Source organism: Equus asinus, chromosome 13 (genome assembly GCF_041296235.1).
Source record: "Equus asinus isolate D_3611 breed Donkey chromosome 13, EquAss-T2T_v2, whole genome shotgun sequence".
In the NCBI taxonomy this organism is placed as follows: Eukaryota; Metazoa; Chordata; class Mammalia; order Perissodactyla; family Equidae; genus Equus; species Equus asinus.
Genome location: NC_091802.1, coordinates 41,404,473 through 41,426,774, shown reverse-complemented (window position 1 = coordinate 41,426,774; position 22,302 = coordinate 41,404,473). Strand labels below are relative to the sequence as shown.

Genomic DNA, 22,302 nt, shown 5'->3' with positions numbered 1-22,302 from the left:
GTGCAAAGTCAGATCCTTTTTTTTTTTTCCTTTGGTGAGGAAAATTGTGGCTGAACTAACATCTGTGCCAGGCTTCCTCTATTTTGTATGTGGGACACCACGGCAGCATGGCTTGATGAGCGGTGTGTAGGTCCGCGCCAGGATCTGAACCCGCAAACCCAGGCCCAGCAGGGAAGCAGCCAGCGAACTTAACCACTAGGCCACTGGGAGGGCCCTCAGATCCTGTCTTTATTTAAAATTTTGATATTTTATTCATCATGGGTTTTTTGCATTAATTTTTTTTACAATGTTGCATTAAAATACTGTTTATCTTGCTTACTGAGTTTTTGGCGCCCCATGAAATGCTGCACCTGAAATACCTCCCTTGCCTCGGCTTAGTCCAGCCGGGTCCCAGCCTAAAGTCAGCCTCAGCCTCGACTTTTCCAGGAACTGTGGAGAAGGAACCAGGATGGCAATGGCCAAAGGGACAGATGAAGAATGTAGTGAAATCCTAACTCATCCTCTGAGGCAGCTGCTCAGCCGACACCTCTGCAAAGCCACTGGAAGCTCGGGTGGATTTTCGAGAGCTTCCTGTGGACCAGGTGCCGTGCTGAGCCCTCATATGGTCCTCGCAGCAGCCCTGAGGCATGTGCCCATTCTAGAGGAGGAAACCATCGTGGGGAGCCTGACTGACGGGACTGGACTGCCTGGAGGTGGCGCAGCTCCCTCTCCCAGGCCACTCCCTGTTTCCGGGCAGGAAACTTCTTTCTTCCTGTGGGCTGCTGGAGCACGATGCCCTATCCAAGCCAGCTGCCACTTCATTCTGCATTCAGGGCTTAGGGGTTTACAAGAAGGTCTCCCTCTCTGTGTGATGGCTGAGGTGGTCCCATCATTATTTCTTCCCTAAAGCCTGGTTTGGGGGTCTCAGTGTTTCTCCCTAGCCAGGGTGAGGTCAGAGTTCTGCCTGGAAGGGGTGCCCGGTGCCAGGTCCTTCGTCCTCTAAGGCTCTTCTGGAGATGGGTGGGGTGAGCAGGCAGAATGACAGACCCAGGGGTTGTGAGAGTGAAATGGATCTATTTAGAGGGAGAACAGTGACAGAAAGGGGCAGAGGTGACATGTGGGGCCTGGGCCACATTTTCTCCTATGAAAGACAAATCTCAGCTTAAGAGTCCGGTCTCCTGCCATCCCCACGGTGCCTGCAAACGCCAGCCTGGTGAGGCTAGCGCCTGCTAGCGATGGCTTCATTCGTCTTCCTTTTCGTCTTTTTCCGTTGTTTCACCATTTTCTGTTTTTTTCATTTCTCCAGTTTCTCCCAATGCTGTTTTCCCCAATTCTTCTAACTCTCTCCTGCCGGCTTCTGAAAGTCTCCTCTCCGGTCCCTCCCATTCCCTTCTGCTTAATTCTTCTGAGGGTTTCTCATCCAGCTCTAAAGGCCTCCTGTAAATTTCTCTTGATTCCCTTCTGCTCAGTTCTGGTAGTTTCCTGCCTGCTTCTCCTGACCTTAGGCCTAGTTCTCCGGACAGCCTCTTGGCAATGTCTGCTGAATCTCTCCCCATCGCTCCCAGTTCCATTTGCCTAAAGGAGCTGCCTTTTTCTACTTCTCTCCACCTGTTTTCTTCTTGTCCATTCACTGTGATCCTCAAGGCTTCCTTAGACGACTCGTATTCTGTCTCTCTGTCATTCTCAACTGGCTCTCTTTCCCACTGCTTCATCACCTTCTCAGGTTCGTCTCTCCCTCTTCTCGTCGTTTCCTTCTCCCTTGCCATCACTGGTGTGTCATCCAGCTCAGCAGCCTCTTCTGAAAAACAAGAGAAAGGAGAGAAGAAAGGTAAAAGTCTGTTCACCTCTGGGCCGGGGTGAAGCCCAGCCTGGGGGCCTGTGCTTCTGAGAGACGGCACAGCTTTTCAGAAAGAAAGGAAGGAAATCATCATTTACTGAGCAGCAGCCCTGTTCCAGCCATCGTCTGAGCTGCACAGATCACACTACTCGGCCATCATGAGATTGCACAGTGTCACTGATTCGAGTTTGCAGGCAAGGGACCTGAGATTGATAAAAGAAAAATCACACACAATGGTCACACTGCAAATAAACAAACAGCAGAGCCAGAATGTGAACCCTGGACAGTCTGCCCCAGAGCACATTCTCTTTCCCTATAAGAAACAGCAGAGGTGCTGGGAGAGGACAGAAGAGTTCATTTCTCCAGCATCCTCGTTCTGCATTTCTCTTTGTCCCTGCGAAGCAGACTCATCATTTGTTGGGATGCTCCCTGTAAAAATATGAGCAGACTGCTAGCAGGAAGTTCAGCTGGAGAGCTATTCTACAGCCAAAGGGATCCTTGCTCCTTGCTTTTACCAGCTACAGAGAAAAGGCACTAGTCCTCGCCTCAGTCTCCCCCACATTCTCTTCCTGGAGGCCCCCGGTCTCTAAGATGCCCACAGGGGCTCTCGGTTCACAGCAGGGAAAAGGCTGCTATTTGGCGGTGAAGACACATACAATGCTGCCGCCTGCCGTTCCAGGGGGGAAGTGCCTGGCAGCCGCCACCGGCCACCGGGCCTGCTTGATGAGTCTTCAGGACTTTCACCTTCCTCAGCACAGCGCCTGCCGAGGGGAGGGGAGGCTGCTGGGAGCACCCGCTGCTTCCCTCCTGGCTCTCTTCATGTCTATTGCTCCCTGGCTGCTGAGAGCAGCTCCAAGGCCACGTGGGGGCAGAGGCAGATCCCTCTCTGAGGGGACCCAGCCACCACACGGCAGGCGGTGGATAATAAAGAGATGTCATGTGGCTGCTCAGGTGCCCAGAAACCCCACGTCCAGATTCCCGCTGCCATGCTTGGGTCAGGGAGGGCTTCAGCCTTGATGGCTGGAGGGGACTCTGTCCTCCCAGGTGCATGGAGCCCTGGCCCTGGCGCCTCTTCGCTGTGACTTGGCTGGAGTGAGGGCAGCACAGTGCGCTGGACAGAAACGGTGTAGAACCACGGTAAAAGCCCGGGTTCTAGAGCCGGCTGCCTGAGACTAAAACCATGCTGCCTCCGTGTCCTCATCCGTAAAATCAAGCCAATAATACTGACTTCATAGAGTTCTTGGAGGGTTCAGAGGATCAGTCCATACAAGGCCCTTGGAAGAGCGCCTGGCGCACAGGAAGCACTGCGTGGAGAGCAGCTTCTCACATGGCCCTGGCCCCTTCCTCTTCCCTCACTCCCTTCACAGCGGAGCCAGTCAAAGAGCCGGGGCTGGGGCGTCAAAGGCCTCCTTAGTTCCGGGAGGCCTTGGAAGAGACTGTGATAAGGCCAGCAGGAGCACAGCTGTGACACAGAGCCGCCTTCCCCTTAGCTCATCCTCGTATCCCCAGGCCCGGCCCCTGCCCTACCCACTGCTGGCCCAAGGGCCATTCCATGCAGCGTGGGCGAGCATGGCCCTAAGTCACACTGCTCTGTGACCTGCGCAGATCACTCAACCCCACTCAGCCTCCACTGCCCCAAAACCAGTCCCCACATCCTAGGGCGTGAGGACCAAGGGATATCCTTCTGTCATGCTTACCCTGTGTCTGGCACGCAGTCCGAGCCCCCAGAGGGTAAGTTACTGTCACTCTGCCTCTGTCGGCTCCTGCTCTTCATGCAGGAAATGCTGCCCCCTCCCCGTCGCACCTGGAGAACCATCTTTTGGAGCCTGGAGCAGATGATTCTTCCTCTTTGAGCCTTCCCCGTTTCCCCCCGGGCAATCAGAGCCCCCTCGTTCGGCTCCCCCGCTGAGCAGGGTACCCAGCTGCTGACAACTCAAATTGTCTGGCTTTGCCACTGGGCCTGGGGCTCCTCCAGGGCAGGGGCCGGGCCTCTGTCTCCCCTACATCGCATACCTTCCTGGCATGTGACAAATGCTCAACAAATATTTGATGAATTAACAGAAGTACAGGAGGGGGCTCCCAGGCAGGCCGCATGGGTTCCGACCCCAGCCAGAGCAGGCTAGAAGTCTCCCTCTCCTGCCCCAGGGACGGGCTGGGGCTGCTGGGGGCTCTGAAATCAGAAAGCTCGGTGGGCAGTGCCAAGCCCGCGACGGGAGCAGCTGCAGGAAAGCGTGGCTGGAAGTAACAGGAGAGAAAGCAGAGGGAGAATGCTGAAGCTGCTGTCTTTGGGGCTCCAGGAGCTCACCTTTCTCTTTCTTATCTTTGAGCATCTCTCTATAGTTGGTTTTCTTCAGCTCTTCAATGATGCCCTTGTTGGCATCATCCAAGGCCTGCAGGTAGAAGAGGAGTGGTGACCTCTCTTAACCCTATGTAGCACCTACACTTCTCCCTTCCCCATGCAAACCCCAGCCCCAGAAGGCAGACTCTGTACTAACCCCGCCACCCTGTTTTCTCCCAGCTCCTCTGGAGGCTCCTGTCCTGAGGTTAACTGATACTTATGGACCTGGAATTACCCACAGTAAGAGATATAGAAACAGGACTGCGGTAACGCAGACTTCACTTCCCTTGGGCTCAGGTGTGTAATGGGAGTTGTGTCTGCGTGCTAATTTCGACATTTTTACCTAAAGCTTCTTTTGCTTCAGCCAATGTAAAGAGATAGTTCAAGGCCCTAAGCAGCAGCAAGGCAGCAAGTCATGGACGGGGCTCAGAAACACACTGCAGGGTGAGGCTGCGGGGGCCGGCCGCCTTCGGAGGGGCTTCCGGGGCTCTGGGGGACCCCTGGGGGCAGGTTCTGCCTTCTTCCTTGCTGTCCCGAAGCTTGCCCAGGGCAGAGCACCAGTAGGCACTCGAGAGACGCCTGCCAAACGACCACGGGGCCTGGAGCAGTGCTGGTCTGCCCCCTGGTACACTTCCTGCCTCGAGACACCAATCTAGGGGGTTAAGTGTCAGGGACCTGGTCCCAGGAGGAGTTGCTTAGGGCCCTGGGCTACTTGCCCAACAGGCACTTCTCTCCACCTCTCAACCTTCCCAAACCCTGCCCAGCCTTCAAGGTGACCTCCAACCTTCCTTGATGGGAAGCGCCCAGCCGTGCCTCCCCGCTGGGGCTCTCTCCCTCTGAATCCCCTGGTCCCTATGGCACTGGTCGTGAACATGGGGTTTTTGTTTTAACCTTCCTGCTGACACTAAGCTTCCTGAGGGCCAGGACCACGTCGTCACCTTTGGGCTGGGCAGCCCAGGCCAAGCGGTGGTCAGCAAATATTTACTGAACTGAATTGCCATGCCATCCTCTCCACATATTTGCAGGGCAACCATGTGGAAGAGGATTCAATGGGAGAGACAGGCATGAGGACCGAGGAGCGCAGGCAGGGCTTCCACGAGGCAGACACCGTGAGCTTCCCCTGGACGTCAGACTTAGGGGCAGGGTTCACACTCGGGAGGCTGACCCCCTTGACAGAGGAAGATCCTCAGTGGGGGATGGGGGAAGGCAGGGCAGAACCCGCCACATGGTGGGGTCTCTTGGGAGCGATGTGTGCATCATGACATGCTCTCTGCCTCCTGAAGCTTACGGTCGAGGCCAGCACCGGTCAACAGAAGTTTCTGCGGTGATAGGAGTCCTCCAGATCTGCACTGGGTGGCACTCATAAGCCACGTGCGGCTATCGACACTTGAAATGTGACTAGTGTGACTGAGAAGCTGAATTTTAAATTTTGTTTACTTTTAATTCATTTTAATCTACATAGCTGCCTGTGGCTGGCAGCCGCCTCACTGAGAAGTGCGAGGGAGCGCAGGCACACTGTATTTCACATTGTCTCCTGGAGGAGGCAGCATTTTTCAAATGACAAATCCTAAAATCAGTTTAGAAGGTCTCAACTCGCATTGAGTAAAAGAAAGGAAGATGAAAAATAAAACAGGATACAATAGGAAATATCAGCTTACTTAGTAAAGGTAAGCATGTTTGTAAAACTTTTGTTTCTATTTTGCGTTTGAAATAAAAACATGTGTATGGGGTTGCTCTATAAACTGACCGCAGTAGCAAGCATTTGAAAGCCACCGCCGTCCACAGGGCAGGTGGGTAATAAAGATGTGTGGAATGGCCAACTGAGAAGGCTGAGGAGCTGAGGGCCCAGCCGCCCTGCTCCCCACAGCCGGGGCCCAGCGGGGTGGGGAGGCTCACGCTGATGATGGCCTGCTGTGCCTCGTTGTTATGGACGAGCTTCGCTCTCTCCAGGGCCTTCTCAAAGTTGTTCACGGCCGACTCGAAGTCTCTCAGCTTCACTGGAGAGCAGGGGGAGGCACGGCACAGGCAGATTGTTACATTAGATGCTGTACAGTACAATGCAGGGGGCTTCAAGGTGCTGGGGGCCCTTGGGAACCCCTGGCCTGCTCAGCCACTCCCAGGGTCAGTCACAAGCCTGTGCAAGCTGGAGTAAGCCCAGGCCTCAGGCAGCATCCCTGAGCTGCCCAGCGCCACCCTTTCCAGCACATTCCTGGGCCATCTCGCCACGAAGGACCAGAACCTGGCAACCTGAGCCTTGGATCTCAGGCCATTCAACCGGGTCAGCAAGGGAAAAGGGTCTGGGGCAGGGACTTGTGCACACATCATGTGTCTCCAGGGCAGGGGGACAACTCCATCTTGCCCCATCTTTAGATTGTTCCAAAAGAGAAAATTCATATTTTTAAAATGTTCAAATTTTTTTCCTTTTTTTTTTTGCTTGAGGAAAAAAGCTTTGGCAGCCCAGGTTTGTGGTTTCAGATCCCAGTCACAGATCTACATCACTCGTCAGCCATGCTGTGGCAGCAACCCACATACAAAATAGAGGAAGACTGGCATAGATCTTAGCTCAGAGCTAATCTTCCTCAGCAAAAAAAGAGACCGATTGGGGCCAGCCCAGTGGTATAATGGTTAAGTTCATATGCTCCACTTCAGTGGCCCAGGGTTCACAGGTTCAGAGCCTGGGCATGGACCTACACATTGTTCATCAAGCCATGCTGTGGTGGCATCACACATACAAAATAGAGGAAGATTGGCACAGATCTTCCTCAAGTGAAAAGAGGAAGACTGGCAACAGATGTTAGCTCAGGCCCAATCTTCCTCACCAAAAGGAAAGAAAAGAAGCAGATTGGCAACAGATATTAGCTCAGGGCTAAACTTCACACATCACTACTTTCTCCTATAACTAAGTACAAGATCCACTCCCCACCAAGCGTTGGGATCCGTGGAGAAAGGAGGGCCTTGTATCTGTAAGCCAAACTGCAAAAGGCTATTATTGGAAAACCAATTCAAATAATTCTGAAAGTACGTGGAATCACAGTAAATGAGGTCAAATATACCTTTTCTTCAAATACACATTTGAAAAGGGGAGTCACGGTATTTACGCAGAGACCACGGTGAACGAACATCAGTGTCATTCTGACACGCAGGTCTATGCAGGAGTCATAACACTTACTCAAGGGAGTAAAACATTAAAGACTGTTCCTCTCGTTTTTAACTGAGTACATAACCCAAAGTTATCTTGAGTCTAGGAGCTGTTTTCCTCTACTTTTCCCTCCTTTCTGCATCCCCAAATCTACACATTTATACCTACATTTTTGTTGAGCCACAAATAGGCTTTTGCAAGGACTGTACTTGTTTCTCATCGCTGTTAGAGACACTGATGGGAAGTTGATGAGAGCGCAGGAGCAGAGAAATTAATACATATCGAGCGCTCACTATATGCCAGTTCCTGTTCTAAGTGCTTAAGCACTCAAGTATTACCTTAGTTCTTCACACCAACCCTCTAGCTAAGTACTATAATTATCTCTGCTTATAGAGGATGAGACAGGCACAGATTGGCACCTGCCCAGGGTCCCTAAGCCAGGATGGTGCAGAGCGCAAGCTCTGCCAGCTAGGCTGTTTGGCCTCGCCAGCCCAGTGGCTCCCAGGCTACCACATTTGATCTTTTCAACCCCAGAGTAGGGAAACTAAGACTGACAGGGAATGGCCTGGTTCTCTAGGGGCCCTCAGGGCCTAAAAAGTCCTCAAGAGAGGCCTAGGACAACACCAACCCTGAGGGTGCAGCCTGTCTCACCTCCAGCTTATCTGGTGCCCTCCCTAGAACAGGAATGCGGTCCAAGGAAGGCCTCAGGGATCAGGGCTCCCCCCAGCTTAGTTTTCAGTGGTTTTCTCCACGCTCTTAGGAAAGAAGCTACAATTTGTAATGGGGCCCACGAGGCCGAGGCCCTGCAGATCCGGCCCCTCTTCAACCTCCGCCCTCCAGACCTCCCTGGCCCCAGGAGCCCAGCCGACCCTGGTCTCCTTCAGCTTCTTAAATAAGCCGAACTCCTGCCCGGCCTCCTAAACGCTGTTCCTTTGGCTGCAAGGCTCCGTCCTCAGAGCTTGGAACAGCTGGCCCCTTCTCATCCCTAAAGTTTCTGCTTAAAAGTTACTTCCTCAGACGTGAGGGCAGGAAATATTTATCAGTTTTGCTCTCTAATTACAACCAACTTGGTGCCTAGAAGGTCCCAAGTAAGTATTTGTAGTGCAAATGAATGAATGAAGGATTATGCCCGATTATAGCGCCTGTCACACTTCCTCCTCTCTGGGGTCCGCTGTGCACCCGGGGCGGGGGCAGCTCAGTGCGGGGTTTAAGAGCCGGAGTGCAGGAGTCGGGCAAAGTGGGTTCTAGTCCCAGCTCCATCATTTCCCAGCCTTCTTTTTCAACTTTGTATTATTTAACTTTGTATTATGAAATATTTAAAATATACACAAAAGAAGAAGGAATAACATAATGAACTCTCATCACCCAGTTTCAATAATTATCAAAATATCACCAACCTTGCTTCATCTCTTCCTCCTTGTCCCCGGCCCCCTGCTGTTTTTTACAACTTTATTAAGATGTAATTTACATATTATAAAATGCACCCATTTGTAAGTATACAGTTCAGCGATTTTTAGTAAATTTATAGAGTTGTGATCACCACAACCCAGTTTTAGAACATTTTAGAACATTTCCATCACTCTAAAAAGTCCTCTCATATGCCCTGGGGCAATCTGCTGAACCACTTGGTGCCTCAGTTTCCCCATCGACACAAGAGGACCACAGTGCCTACCTCACTGGCTTGTGCAGCGGTGAAATGCAAGGGCACATGTGTAAAGAGTACCATGGCAAGAGGAAGTGGGGCCACTTGATGATCACACAATGCTGGTCTGTCTGCAGCTGAGCTCCTCAGGGCAGGGGTGCCCAAGCCCTAACTGGCTCAGCTTAAAGTAGGAACTTGCCTCGTGCGGCTCAAAATGGAGGGGTTTATCCCCACTCTCAGACTCAGAGCTAATCTGAGCAGGGACACACTGGGATGGTAAGTCCGGCCCACAGGAGGGCCAGCCCCAGTGTGGCAGCTGGGCCCGAGGGTTGGGGAAGGCAAGGTGATCCTCTCTGAGCTCATACCTTGTGCCTGCGCCACCAGAACACTGGCATTCAGCTGCCACTCGATGTCCCCTTCTTCCTCGGCACACTGCTGGGACTTCTCGCCGTAATTCTGGGCCTGCCAGGGCTGGTCCAGCTCCAAGTAGCAGCGGCCAATCTCGTGGAAGAGCCAGGTCTTCTCGAGGGTGGTTTTTGCCAGAGGGATCTTCTCCTCCCACCTGGGGACGCGATGAACCAGGGTCAGCTTCATCACCTCAAACCCTGCACTTGGCCACAGGAGATCAAGGCTTCCTACTGGGTGGTTGAACAAAAATTGTTTTCTAAGGGCCAGCTCGGTGGCATAGAGGTTAAGTTTGCGCACTCCACTTCAGTGGCCCAGGGTTCGCAGTTCGCATCCCAGGTGCAGACCTACACACCTACACTCATCAAGCCATGCTGTGGCAGCATCCCACATACAAAAACAGAGGAAGGTTGGCACAGATGTTAGCTCAGGGCCAATCTTCCTCATCAAAAAAAAAGGTTCTTCAACTACCAGTTCTTTTAGATACAGGGGTGGAGCTAATAAGCATTAATATATTTTAAAATTACCAAAGCTGGGGGGCCAGCCCCGTGGCCAAGTGGTTGAGTTTGCACACTCTGCTTCAGCGGCCCGGGGTTTTGTCAATTCGAATCCTGGGCGCAGACATGGTACCACTCATCAAGCCATGCTGAGGTGGCATCCCACATGCCACAACTAGAAGGACCCACAACTAAAAATAACACAACTATGTACCAGGGGGCTTTGGGGAGAAAAAGGAAAAATAAAATCTTTAAAAAAAAGAACTACCAAAGCTATTTTGGTACATCTGTTGGATCAAATTTGATACAACAGTTGAAAATAATGTTGACAAAATAGCATTTGAAATAACATAAAAACAATGCTTAAAAACACTATTAAGTACATATAAGAGAAAATCAACAAAAAAGACTGGAACAAAAGAACAAAATATCAATATAAGAAAGAGTAGGATGGGTGATGCAACTGAATAATTTTTCTTCTACTTTTCTGTATTTTCCAAATTAATATTTTAACAATAAGCACACACTTACTATAAAATGTTTTACTATAAAAAGATACTAAGGGTGGGTGAACTCTCATACTCCTCTGTCTTTTAGACACCAGGGGCCATTCTGGAAACCAAACTGCCCGTAGCAGAAGGCCACTGGTGAGCAAGTCTATTTCAATCGAGCGATGGGGGCCTGAAGGATGAGTCCCCTCTGTGCTAAGCGAGTGGCCCAAGGAGCCGGCTCTCCCAGTGCAGGCCGGTCTCGAGGTCAGGCCCTCGCCCCAGTCTCCCTGGGGCTGAGTCACTCCACTGGAGCAATCACCAGCCCCAGAGCTAGACACCAAGAGCCCAGTAGCTGAGCCATCTGGCGAGCTCAGACTCTGTTCCCAGTGACCCTGCGTGACCTTACAGAGTCACAGAACAGCCTCAGGAGAGGTCCCAGGGTCAATCGGTCTACTAGTTCCTGAACTTGCCCAAAGGTAAGGATTACCTGGGGCGCTTGTTAAAAACAGATTCCTGAGCTCCAACTCAAAGCTGTAGAATCAGAATTCCCAGGGGAGAGTAATTCACAGCCCTTCTGGGTGATTCTTATCAATGGGAAATTTTGAGAAAATGCTGATACTATTCTGTTAACTAATTTAACTAATGAGCCCCAGAGTTTACAAACTGGCTTGCTCATGGTCGCCTAGCAGAGCCAGGAGCCAAACTCAGGTCTTCTGGTGCCTCTTTGCCTGGCATCCTGGCCCCAGGCAGGGAGTCCGGTGTGAGGGTGGGACATGCTGGCCCCAGTGTGGGAGAGGGGCAGTCCTTGGTCACTCACGTGTCAATGGCTTGCTGGAATTTCCCAACTCTGGCAAAAACCCTGCCAATGTTGTCGAGGGCTCTCGACTTGGCATCAGGAAGGTCACTGTGGGGAAGAAGCAAGAAGAGTGTTCACTAGACACCGGCTTTTGTAGGCACTGTGCAGAAGGAAAAGAAGCCAGAGCAAAGGGCCTGGCCTCAGGGACTCAGGGTCCAGTGGAGGGACAGTGCCCAGGCCGGCAAGGCTGTGGCACTCAGGCTGTCTCGTGCCCTGTGTTTTTATCGGGACCTTTCTGGAGGGCAATCAGTCACCAGCTCACAAAGATGTCCCCTTGATCCAGCAATTCCTCTTCTAGGAACTTACTCAAGAAGATAATGTGACAAGAACACTCATTAAAGCATGGTTTGTAACAATAAACACTGGAAACAATCTACACCTCATCAGTGCCCTGGCACGGCAATTTTTGTGTATGAGAAAAAGTCTGATACGCTAAGTTTAAAAGTCAGATTACAGGTGCATATACTATGTGTATTGTCCTATTTGTGTTAAAATAAATATGCACGATGCTGTGCTCCTGGCTTTGACAATGGAGGAAGGGGCCACGAGCTAAGGAGCATGACAAATGCAGCCCTTAGAAGCTGAAAAGGGCAGGAAGAGAGCTCCCCTCGAGCCTCGGGAGGGGGCGCAGGCCCCCAACACCTTGACTGTGGCCCCAGGGAGACGCTGCGGACTTCCCTCCTCCAGACCGTGAGAGAATAAAGGTATGTTGTTTTAGGCCACCAAAAACTCAGTAAATAAACTAAAAGTGGGCATTTTTAAAAGAAGCAGAGAGAATTAACTATTATCGATGATTACCCAGGGGAAATGACAGAATGAGGGAAACTTGTATTTTATCCATATTATTTAAATTGTTTGCAGTATTCACGTGTCATCAGAAAAAAGATTAAGATATTTCCATAAAGAAAAAGATAATTGCTCCTCCTATGTCGGTTCTTTACCATTACCATATGAACATTCTGATCTCTCTGGTAAAAAATACCTCCTTCCCAGCAAATAAATCAAGAAAACCCTCCCCCCATCCCAGACCTCCGCCACCAGCATCTCCTCTCACTCCCTCCTCCCAGGCAAGCGTCTCCCGCCTCCTGGACCCCCAGCCCCGGCAGCCCAGCAGGGCTCCACTTCTTCCGCGAAGCTCTCCTCCTCTCATTCCTGTCCCCCCGCCCCCGCCGCGGCCACGCCCACAGGGGTGGAGTGACATAACCCCCTCTGCTGCTGAAGACCTTCCCGTGAAGCCACTTAAAGAATGGGACCCTTTCCGAGACACATTCTTTAAAAAAACACAGAAACAAGTTACTTTTGTTTTAGAAATCCTGTAAGTTCTGCTCTCAGCACCACACAGTTCTGAATCGAGCAGGACACTGCAGTACTCGTGTGGAAGCAAACCTCGTCGGCCCCCAGGACCTTCAGGCGGAGCTCCTTCCTCCTCCCCATGGCACCCGGTCCTCCCGCTCCCACAGGTCCTGGCCCCGGCCCTGCCGCGCTACCTGCAGTTCCCCAAATCCTCCGTCCCTGCCCCGTCCCTCTGCCTAGGGTGCCCTTCCCCCACCCCGCACCCGCCCATCCTCTCCGAGGCCGCCTCAGCCCCCCGGCAATGCTCGCCCTGCCTCTCTCCTTGGACCGTCGGCCATCCCTTGCTCCTGCTCCCAGCCCCTCTGGGGTTGGCCTCCCCTTCTAGAGCGGCTGCTCTGCTGTGGTGTGATGAATGAAGGAGTAAGTTGTAATAAGTTAATTCATTCATAACAAAATAGGTAACAACAATAAGAAGGAACAACCATAATAGTAATGAGAAAGCACATAGTCAGATTATCCACAGAGAATTCCAAGAAATGAAGGCTGGGGTCACGGAAGAAGCTGCTTAAACCAGTTGGGATTTGAGCTGCTCCTTGAAGATGGCAGGCTGGCGGGGCAGCCAGGGAGGGGTGGGGCTGGTTAGAAGGAGGAAGCACAGCACCAGGGAGCACACCCAACTCACAAGGAGCTAACTGAGGGCACACCTCTGCTTCCTTATGCAGCCACTTCGCACACATTGATCACACGCCCATTATGTGGCAGGTGCTGGCAAGAAAAAGGGAATAGAAAATAGTTCCTTCCCAAGTGTGAAGTCTGAAGGCAGACAGGGCAGGGGTGGCGCGCGAGGGAGCAGAAGCGGCAGGGAGACACTTAGTACTTCAATTTTGAATGATGGGTAGGAGGGGGGTTCATGAAAAAAGTGCTAGTGAAAGAGAAAGCAGTCCCTTTAGGGACTAACAGGAGCCACAGGGTGCTGGCCGGGGCACAGGATGCTTAGGGGCCCGGGGAGAGCCAGGTCAACAGGGGCCTGGAGAAGTCAGGTCAGGAAGGGTGCTGGAACTTTATCCCGACCACCGGATTTGTTTTGCACAGAAGGACCAGCTGGGCTATGGGAAACCCAGGTCAGAGGAAATAGGCAAGAAGTGAGGAAGGCCCGGCCTGAGCTGTGGGAGGGAAACAGAGAAGGGAAGTCACTCAGGAGACAGGAAGGAGGAGGCATAGACAGGACACGGGTGCGCCGGCCTGCGCACTGAGGGGTGGCAGGTGTCTGGGAAGCTGCCCAGGCTTCTTCTTGGGGATGGGTGGCCAACAATGCCATCCTCATGGACAGGGAACGCTGGAGCAAGAGGCTTGGGAGGAAGATAAGGGATTCCACTCTGGACATGTTAAATTTGGGGTTCCTGTGGGACATCCAAGTAGAAATGCCTTGGAATCAGGTGGATACGCAGGAGTGGTACGAAGTAAGGATTTTCACATTTTTAAGGCCTGGGCCATGGCTGGAGTCAAAGTACTGGAGACACATATTTTATTTAATCCTCTTAATCTCTGTGAGTCAGTATCAGTGTGCCTTCGTCAGAGGTAAGGAGACTGAGAAGGTGAGCAACTCAATCAAATCCACACAGCTTCCGAGGACAGAGCCAGGAACCCAAGACAGCTCTGTCTCCACAGCTGGCGGTGGCTTATTTGTTTCTCCTGCTGTGTGGCCAGCATGTGACATTCCTGCTCAGCACGGGGCAGGCGGGTGAGAAATGAACCGGGAATGGATGGCATGTGGGCTCGGATGAGTGAGGAGAAGAGGGCAGGAGGCAAGAGTGTTCGCGAAATACAGTTTGACCCAAATGAAGGACTGACAGCCTTCAGGAGACGCACGCAGAAGGGGGTTGTGAGGACCTTGAGTGCCAAGCAAAGGCATTTGGTTTTAACATGCAGGCAATGAGGGGCCAAGCCCTGTTTGTCAGTATGGGAAGGAGAGGGGGTGGATGAAAAGCAGCGTGTCTCTGGAGGTGAGGAGGGAGCAGGTGGAGGCAGGGAGAGCTGGGGGCCAACCTGTGAGTGGAAACGGGATGATAGGAGACTCAGAACTGTGGGGTGAATGGAAACTGGGCAGAAGAAAGTCACAAATGACTCCCAAGGTTAGAACCAGGGTTCCCAGAAAGCAATGGTACCTCTGAGAGGGGGCCCTCAAGTCTCGGGAAGAGCTGGTTCCTGCGAGAGTTGAAATGACTGTTACTGTGGATACCTGACACTATCCTGAGGTCTTTCCAGGTACCTGCACATGCCATGCTCCCTTTGCCCTATCAGCTCAGGGCTATTGTTATGCCCATTTGACAGAGGACACACTGAGGCTGAGAGGCTAAGGGCCTTGCCTGAGGTCCCACAGCTAGGAGGAACAATTCCGAAGCCCAGGGAGGCCCGACTCCAGAGCCCATGCTCTTGGTCAGCACCGTGGTTTCCAAGGCCCTGCATGACCCGACCCCTACCCACGTGGTCCAGCCTCCTCTTGGCCACTCTTCCTCTGGCAATACTCTGTGCTCTCCAGCCTTAAGCTCCCTCCTGCCTGCCTCAGGGCCTTCCCACAGGCCAAGTGTGTTCCCCAACACCCAGTCAAGTCTGCCTGGAATATACTTCTCATAGCACTGGGCTCTGTACTTTTTCTTCTTGACACTTACCACAATTGCAGTTTATTAGCTATGTCACTTTTTATTTGACATCTGCAGGAAAATGACCCTGGCGTCTGGTCACTATTGTGTTCCCAATGCTAGCCGCATCTGGCATGTCTGGGGTTGATGACTGCTTGTTGAGATGATGTAAGAATAAAAATATCCCTAAGAGCCCAACCATTGGCAGCTTTTGGGAGTTTGAGGCCACTGCCTTGCTCTTTGTGGCAAAAAACGCTGACTGTCTGGGTCTTCCCCTTACCCTCGGTCCTGGGCAGGTGGCTCCTCTGTCTGGGGGAATCCACCTCAGGCATGCAGGGCAGAAAATGGGAGCTCAGCAACCAGCAGCCCTGGCAAACGGCCGAGACAGACCCCAGCCCCCCCACAGGCCCACGGCCTCAGCCTCTTGGCCTTCCACAGGCACTCACTATTCCTTGGCGATCTCCAGGTCCTTTCTGTGGCTCTGCAGGGCTGCTACCATCTGCCCAAGCTCAATCTGGGCATTCCCGATGCAGCTGTACAGGTTTCCAACCAGTTCATCCTTGTTGGGCACCTCCTCTTTGTTCCATTCCAGCACCTTCTTCAGCACTTTCTCAGCCTTCTGAAGGCTCCCTTCAGCACTGCCACTGGTCAGCACTGGGAAGGGAAAGAGGGGCTGTGGCGGTAGGAGCAGCGTCCTCATGGCTGACGGGAGAAGCCACCCCCCAGACACCATCCACAGGCCAGTGAATCCAGGGGCTCAGCTACTGGGCTGCTCCCTCTCCACCTGGCAAAGGTCCCACCCTTCTGAGAACAACACCTACACATGTCGATGTCCTCGAGGCTCTTGAGGATGTAACGGGCTGTCTGAGATGGACGGCGTTTGCGGTCCCGCAGCCATTTCTCCTGCATCAGCTTCCGGTCCCGCTCCCTGGCATAGATGGGCTTCTGCTGTCTCCAGAAGTCACTGCGGGTATCCAGGTAGTTAATGCCCGTCATGACGAGGTCCTCCACGGTCAGGCCATGCTTGATGGTGCCTTTGATCAGGTCTGTAGGGAAGGGGGTGAGGAGGAACCAACTAGAACACACGTCTAAGGGAGTCACCTCCTCTTGGCTTGGGGTCCCTGCTGCGGGGGCCCCTATGGGGATCTCTGCCTGGAGTTGCAGAAACAGTGAGGAAAGTGAGAGCATGTGGGTGGCAGGGTGTGTCTCTCTGGGACTAAATGAGGCCAGATCCCCTTTAAGGCACTCCCACGGTGCAAGAGCTTAGTGCACAGGCCCCTTATGGCAAGATATGAGGAGCTGGCAAAAGGGGCGGCTGGAGGAGAGCCCCCAGGCCTCGGGGCTCCCCCATTTCAAGTTCTGTCCTCAGAGAAGACTGAGTCTAGATGCCCAACCTGGCCCAGGTTGCCACCGCCAAGTGATTCCCCAGGTGCCAAGTGGGCTAGTGCACGCTGGGAGGTGGAGTGGCATGACCAAGTCCTGCCCATCGCCCTGACCAGAGGTTAGAGCTGGTAGCAAAGCTGCAAGGCCACCCCTCCCCTCCACAGTTTTTCAGTGTTTATTCAGGCCTGTTACAGAGGAGATGTGCCAGCAGTAAAGCTACCTGTGACCCTGACCTGCAGGGGATCCTGCAGACGCCCTTGGGAAGTCAGTCCTGGAGAAAAGGCATTGGATTCAAGGGTGATCCCTGCTCAGGCTTATCAGCTAAGGGGAATCCTCCCACCCCCGATGTTTATGGGAGACATTCGTTTCAAGGTTTTGTCCTATTCCCTGTCGCTGCTGGCACAGTGGGGTAGAAAGAACATTGGACTGGAGGTTAGGAGGCCTGGGCTCTGGTGTCAACTCCACCACTAAATTGCTGTCACCTTGGACAAGTTACTCCCCATTCAGGGTCTCTCTTTCCTTTTCTATAAACAAAGGACTGGACCAGACGAGGTTCCGGGACACTCTAGTACTCGTATCCTAAGAGTTCCCTTCTAGCTCCTCCCAGCAGGATTCCTTTGCCCTCTGTACAGACTGAAGGCCCAGGGGACACCCCTCAGGGACCGCATGGGGTGGTAGAGGAGCCCAGAGCTCCAGCGTTCCCTTGCAGGGCACCACAGTGCTCAAGAGCACTGGTTCTGAGATTGGATGTCCTGGATTCCAGTCTGAGAGCCATGTCACTGCTTGCCTACATGTGACCTTAGGTGAGTTACTTAACCATTCTGTGCCTCAGTTCCCTCCTCTGTAAAATGAGAATGCTAGTGAAATCTGGCCATGGGAACATGTTGGCAAGTATCATATGATAGGCTCTGCCCCTGGCTCATGCGTTAAGCATTCACCCCAGATTTCCTTTGCCACAGGTTCCCTGTTTCAAAGAAAGTGTCCAAAACCTTCGTCCAGTAGGAGCTTCTCCAGGTACTCCTTGTCTACATAGAGCTCGCCCAGGAGCTGGCGGACAATCTTCTCACTCTTGAGTGAGCCCTTCCGCTTGGACTCTCTCTTGGGGTGATGTAGGAGGTGTCTCGAGGGATGAGGCTTCTGCTGGGCTTTCATACTCTAGGCAGACAGAGCAAGAACCAACAGAGCCTCAACAAGAGGCACGGATTACCCAGTCACAGCCCCAGGGTCTACAATCCCAGGCTCCTCCTCCAGGACCTCTCTGCGGCCGAGGACCATGGTGTCTGGTGCAGGAACAGCTGGACTCCCAAGACCCTTCTTGAGCTGGGGAAGAATCCCATGGCTGTCCGTGATGGGCAGGAGCTAATGGCTCCCAGGCAAGAGGCCGCTCTGACCTGTGCCCTGCAGCCACATGTGGCCTCTTCCCTCAGGGGGATGTGGCGTCAGAACCAGGGCCCTTACCTCAGCTTGCTTGGTTAGGAAGCAAAGGTCCCCTTTGTTCTCTAGCTTAATTGAAGAAGGACCTGTAAGGATAGAAGCTGGGGCTCAGGTCGGCAGGGGCCTCTGGGCACAACCTATCACATATTTTTATGTGGAAATGGCTGCATGTGGAGGTTGTGTCAGAACTGGCTCTGAGTCAGCCAAGAGGGCAAATGGTACAGGGTATTTCACAGAACACTCTTCTAGGAGCTAGGCAGCCCCCACTAGCCCAAGGCCATGGCAGCCAGATTTCCAAACAAACGAAGGCCCTGGGCACCAGGTGAGCTCTCCATTCCATGCTATTTCCACACTCTGCTGCCCAGTGGCAAGCCTTGCTTTCTTCCCTCCGCCTCCTGCCACTAAGCTGATGGGAAGGGCGAGCCCATGGTGCATACATGGTAACGGAGGAAACCAGGGACTGGGGAAGGCTGGGCTCAGGACCCCATTCTACCCTATGACACCAGGCCAGAGACTGGCCTGTGAAACAGCCATTCTCAGGCGGCTTTGAGGAGAAGCAGATGCTGTGGTGCTCAGTACAGTGCTTGAGGTACTGGTCCTCCCAGTAGACAGCTCCTAACCCTCAAGAAAATCAAGAGCAGCCAAATGCAAGCATGGGACCCCCTTTAGGCCTGGTGAGGGTTGCCCACCCAATGCACCTCAGGCCTTCCTTCAAATCTAAGGATTCCAAGAGCCTTCCTGGATAAGGGCATAGGCCCCATAGTCACTCACTTCCCACTGAGTTGTTGATGGCTTCCTGGGCTTTCTGAATTCCAACTTTGAATTCCCGATCAGGCCGCAGCTTATAACCTCGATGAAAGAAGACCAAGGCAAACTCAAAGTCTCCCATAGTGTACAGGGTCTCGGCCTTTTGTAAAATCCCCTGGAATGAGAGAGAGTCAAATCGAAGTGGACAGATGAGGCCTTACAGGACTTAGGTGTTGTGGAACAGAAGCGTCCTTGGTTGACGGTCAAGGTTGGGATACAGGGGCAGGGTGCTAGGCAACTGATCTATAAAAGCAAATGACACCAAACTCTACCTAGTCTGGCTGGTTCTCCAACCACTTTCTGCCTGAGGCTGCTACAGGCAATGGCAGTGATGAAAGCAAGATTGAGCCCTCCCACCCATAGTCACCTTGCAGAAAGTCGGGTCACCCTGGAGTGAAGCCTCAGCATCCTTCAGGGACTTCTCCAACTCTCCCATCTTCAGGAAGCACTTTGAACGGGCCACCAGGCAATTCTTATCTCCATTCTGAAGGTGAAGAGCCTGAGAGAGGAAGCAGTCAGGTTGACAGGCCCCAAGCAGGGCAGGGTAGAAGCTGGACTGGAAACAGCAGCCCAAACTCTCCTGCCAGAATTTCAAGGGGCCTCAAGCCAGCAAACAGGTCTTCAGATCTTATCAGACCAAAAGCAGCACAACACTGATCTCTGCTCAGTCAACTTGATTATCCATATGCAGCTCTTCTTGAACAAAGTCAAATCACAAGCTACTGTGGAAGCCACTGGCTGAAATGTAAGAATATCACTGGGGCTAGACTGAATTTCCCCCCATGTCTGGGGTTCCTCCAGTCCACTCAGGCAATGGAATCTTAGGATGTTTGGTACACACCAAATTCAGCCACAAACCTGAAAGGGCTGCACAACACGCTCAAAATACAGTTCAAAGGCTAAGCATTCGGAAGGCTGACAAAACGGATTTTAGGAAAACCTACAACTTGAGTTACCCATTCCACTAGCCTTCTCTTTTCACAGAGCTTACTAAGCATGCATCACTATTTCAGGGCATTCAGATGAAAATGCCAGGAGAACGGAAACTGTGATTTTGGCCCTAAAGTGGGAGCAGAAAGCTTCTGCTACTCCCATCCTGTCTTCTTGTGTTTGAGATCATGACTGTAGCCTGTGGGGTACTGCCTGCCTGAGGCATCAGACTGCAGCCCCTTTCTAAGACCTTTCTACCCTTCCCGGAAGAGGAAGTCGGTACTGTCTTTTGTGAAAAAAGGCCATTTCTCACCCAAAGCTATCTTCCGTCGGGGTGTTCTTTTCTCTCTGCCTGAGCTTCTGTAGGATGGAATATGATCCAGAAAGAGGAGAATGGGTGGGGACAGGGCTCCTGAACCCAACTGTTGGCCCATCTGGTTGATCATTTTGGTTTTAGGGTGCGGTTGGTGATCAAAAGGGACGAAAGACTCTAGGCAGCAGTTGAGAAGTTTGACTTTAGAGGGAGCCTTGGCACTGGCTAGAGGGCTAGCCTACCACTGCATCTGAAATGAGAAGTGGGCTATTTGTTGTAAAAGAAATTGTCATAAGAACATCTAATAGCTTACTTGTGAGGGAGTATGGCATGGTGGTGAGCACCTCAGCACTGGAGTCTGAGAGCCTGGGTTTGAATCCTTCCTCTGCCACTTGGTAGTCCAGTGATCTCAGGCATGTTACTCAACTCCTATGTGTTTTCTCATCTATAAAATGGAGTAATAACAGCACCTCTCTCATAGGCTTGTACTGAGCTTAGCAGTGTGATATCGTAAAAGAGCACTCAATCCCCTTAGGGTGGGATGGAGCAATTTATACTAAGGTTGTATTATAATGTTATTTACTGATCTTCTGTGAGCAATCACGTGCCAGAGATTTCACCACTTTTACGCGCAGCCTCCTAGCCAATCTCTTGGCCAATGATGGGAAATTGAGGCTGCTCTGTGGAAGGTGGCCAGTCAATCACAAAACTTTTAAGTAAAAAAGCAGAAGAGGTCACTGTTAATGCAGAGAATGGTTATTAACAATCAGGTCGCAAGCGGGAATTGGTGATGAAGCAGGGAATTCACAGAGCGTCAATCAGGAACAAGTGAATAAGAAAAACAAGAGGTCCTCCGGGCATCATCAGGACCTCAGTGTTATCAGGAATCGAAAGCGGGCATGGGTGAGTGAGAGGTTCAGAGAGCGACTCACGTTGCTGAAGCTATGGGCGGCTTTAGAGAACTCCCCGCAGAGATAGAGCCGCTCGCCCTCCGCCATGTAAGAAGGAAAGGTGCTTCGCAAGCCGTCAGTTTCTTGGTCCGACATGGATTCGGAGATGCTGAAGTGGAAAAAAGGAGGAAAAGAAGCCGAAGAACCACCGTCTGGCTTGTGGAAGCCCCGTCTCTTAGCAACCGGGAGACGGAGCGTTACTTCCGGCCCCGCCCCTCGCGCCTGCGAGCCGCCAGCCTGCGCATGCGCCGGAGCAGCCGCGCCCTAGGCCGGGGAGTGACGAGCGCGTGGCGGGCGCGGGGCGCTATAGTGTTGGCTGTTGCACGCCCCATCGGTTCTCTGTGGGACTGCCTCGTGTCCAGAATTTACAGCCAGGAAAACAGGAAGAGGATTAAGGGCAGAATTCCAAATAGCGATAAGGCATGTCTACCTAAAGAAATCTAGGAGGCAAAAATAGAACCAGAAGTGTTTGGGATCAAAGAATTGCAATTCAGGGCCCACAGATCCTTCAGGTAGCAACCTGAACAGTGTCCCGCTAAGGAGTGAAAATCAGCCTTTTTTAAAAGAGGGGAGGCTTGCTTAAGTCCTTACAAAGAATTTTAATTGGGCCCGGAGGCAGAAAGCTAATCGTGGCTAATTATGATTGATTGCTAAGACTATGGCTAAGCAAAAAGGTATCACTGTAACAAGCTGCAGACTTTCTTGCAGCATACTTGGACTATTTGCGTTTGGCCTAGTTCAGAGGTTCATGGTTCACTCTGTGAGGATATGCATAAGGCTCATTTCCTTAATGGCCTCCCAGCTCCGTTTTAAAACCCATTGACATGAATGACTCCATTTTGTTTCACACTTCACAGGCATAGTGCAAGGAGCTGTGTACCGAATATCGCCATCAGGGGGAGAGAGCACTAGGCTTGGAGTCAGAGTACTTGGGCTGTCTTCACTTCCTGACTGCGTGACCCCTGCACCGCTCACATAAAGGCTCTGAGCCTTAAATTTCCTGCCTGAGAAGTGAACGTGAAGATAATAAAACCTTCAAGGTGTGGGGATTTGCATGAGACTACTTGGAAAATAATGTTGGGTTCAACCTTCAATTTAACACATTTATTCAGCACTTAGTAGTGGCGGGCCTTGACCAAGGTTTTCCCTGACATCCTTCCACGTTCCCTCACTCTCCTCACCAAAAAGGTGAGCTAGGTTCTAGGTCCCAACAAATACCCCGCCCTTAATACATTACTTTTAGAACTTCAACTCCCAACACCAACAAGACTGTGACCTCCACTAAGGCAGGGACCTTGTCTTAACCTTGTATTTCCAGAATTCAACTATCTAGCATACAGTAGGAGCCAAGTAAATCATTGTTAACGTT

General features: G+C 52.0%; 1 protein-coding gene across 7 annotated transcripts; it reads right to left on the bottom strand.

Moving 5' to 3' along the window:
* Window positions 1-196: 196 nt before the first annotated feature.
* Window positions 197-21,158, bottom strand: ODAD4 (outer dynein arm docking complex subunit 4). 7 transcript variants are annotated; one of them, XM_070483261.1, is made up of 13 exons: window positions 20,916-21,113; window positions 20,297-20,428; window positions 19,108-19,239; window positions 18,705-18,855; window positions 17,958-18,019; window positions 17,489-17,654; window positions 15,938-16,162; window positions 15,563-15,770; window positions 11,146-11,232; window positions 9,301-9,497; window positions 6,051-6,151; window positions 4,122-4,206; window positions 197-1,777 (listed from the first exon to the last, which is right to left on the bottom strand). In XM_070483261.1, the coding sequence occupies exons 3-13, from the start codon at window positions 19,174-19,176 to the stop codon at window positions 1,221-1,223; spliced, it is 1,908 nt and encodes a 635-aa protein (XP_070339362.1). In that variant the 5' UTR covers window positions 19,177-19,239; window positions 20,297-20,428; window positions 20,916-21,113; the 3' UTR covers window positions 197-1,220. The 7 variants fall into 7 exon arrangements, 6 of the variants coding, with proteins under 6 accessions (XP_070339362.1, XP_014689373.2, XP_070339361.1 ...); XM_014833887.3 differs by lacking the exon at window positions 20,297-20,428 and having other exon boundaries at window positions 20,916-21,156; XM_070483260.1 differs by lacking the exons at window positions 17,958-18,019; window positions 20,297-20,428 and having other exon boundaries at window positions 18,705-18,782; window positions 20,916-21,158.
* Window positions 21,159-22,302: the final 1,144 nt, after the last annotated feature.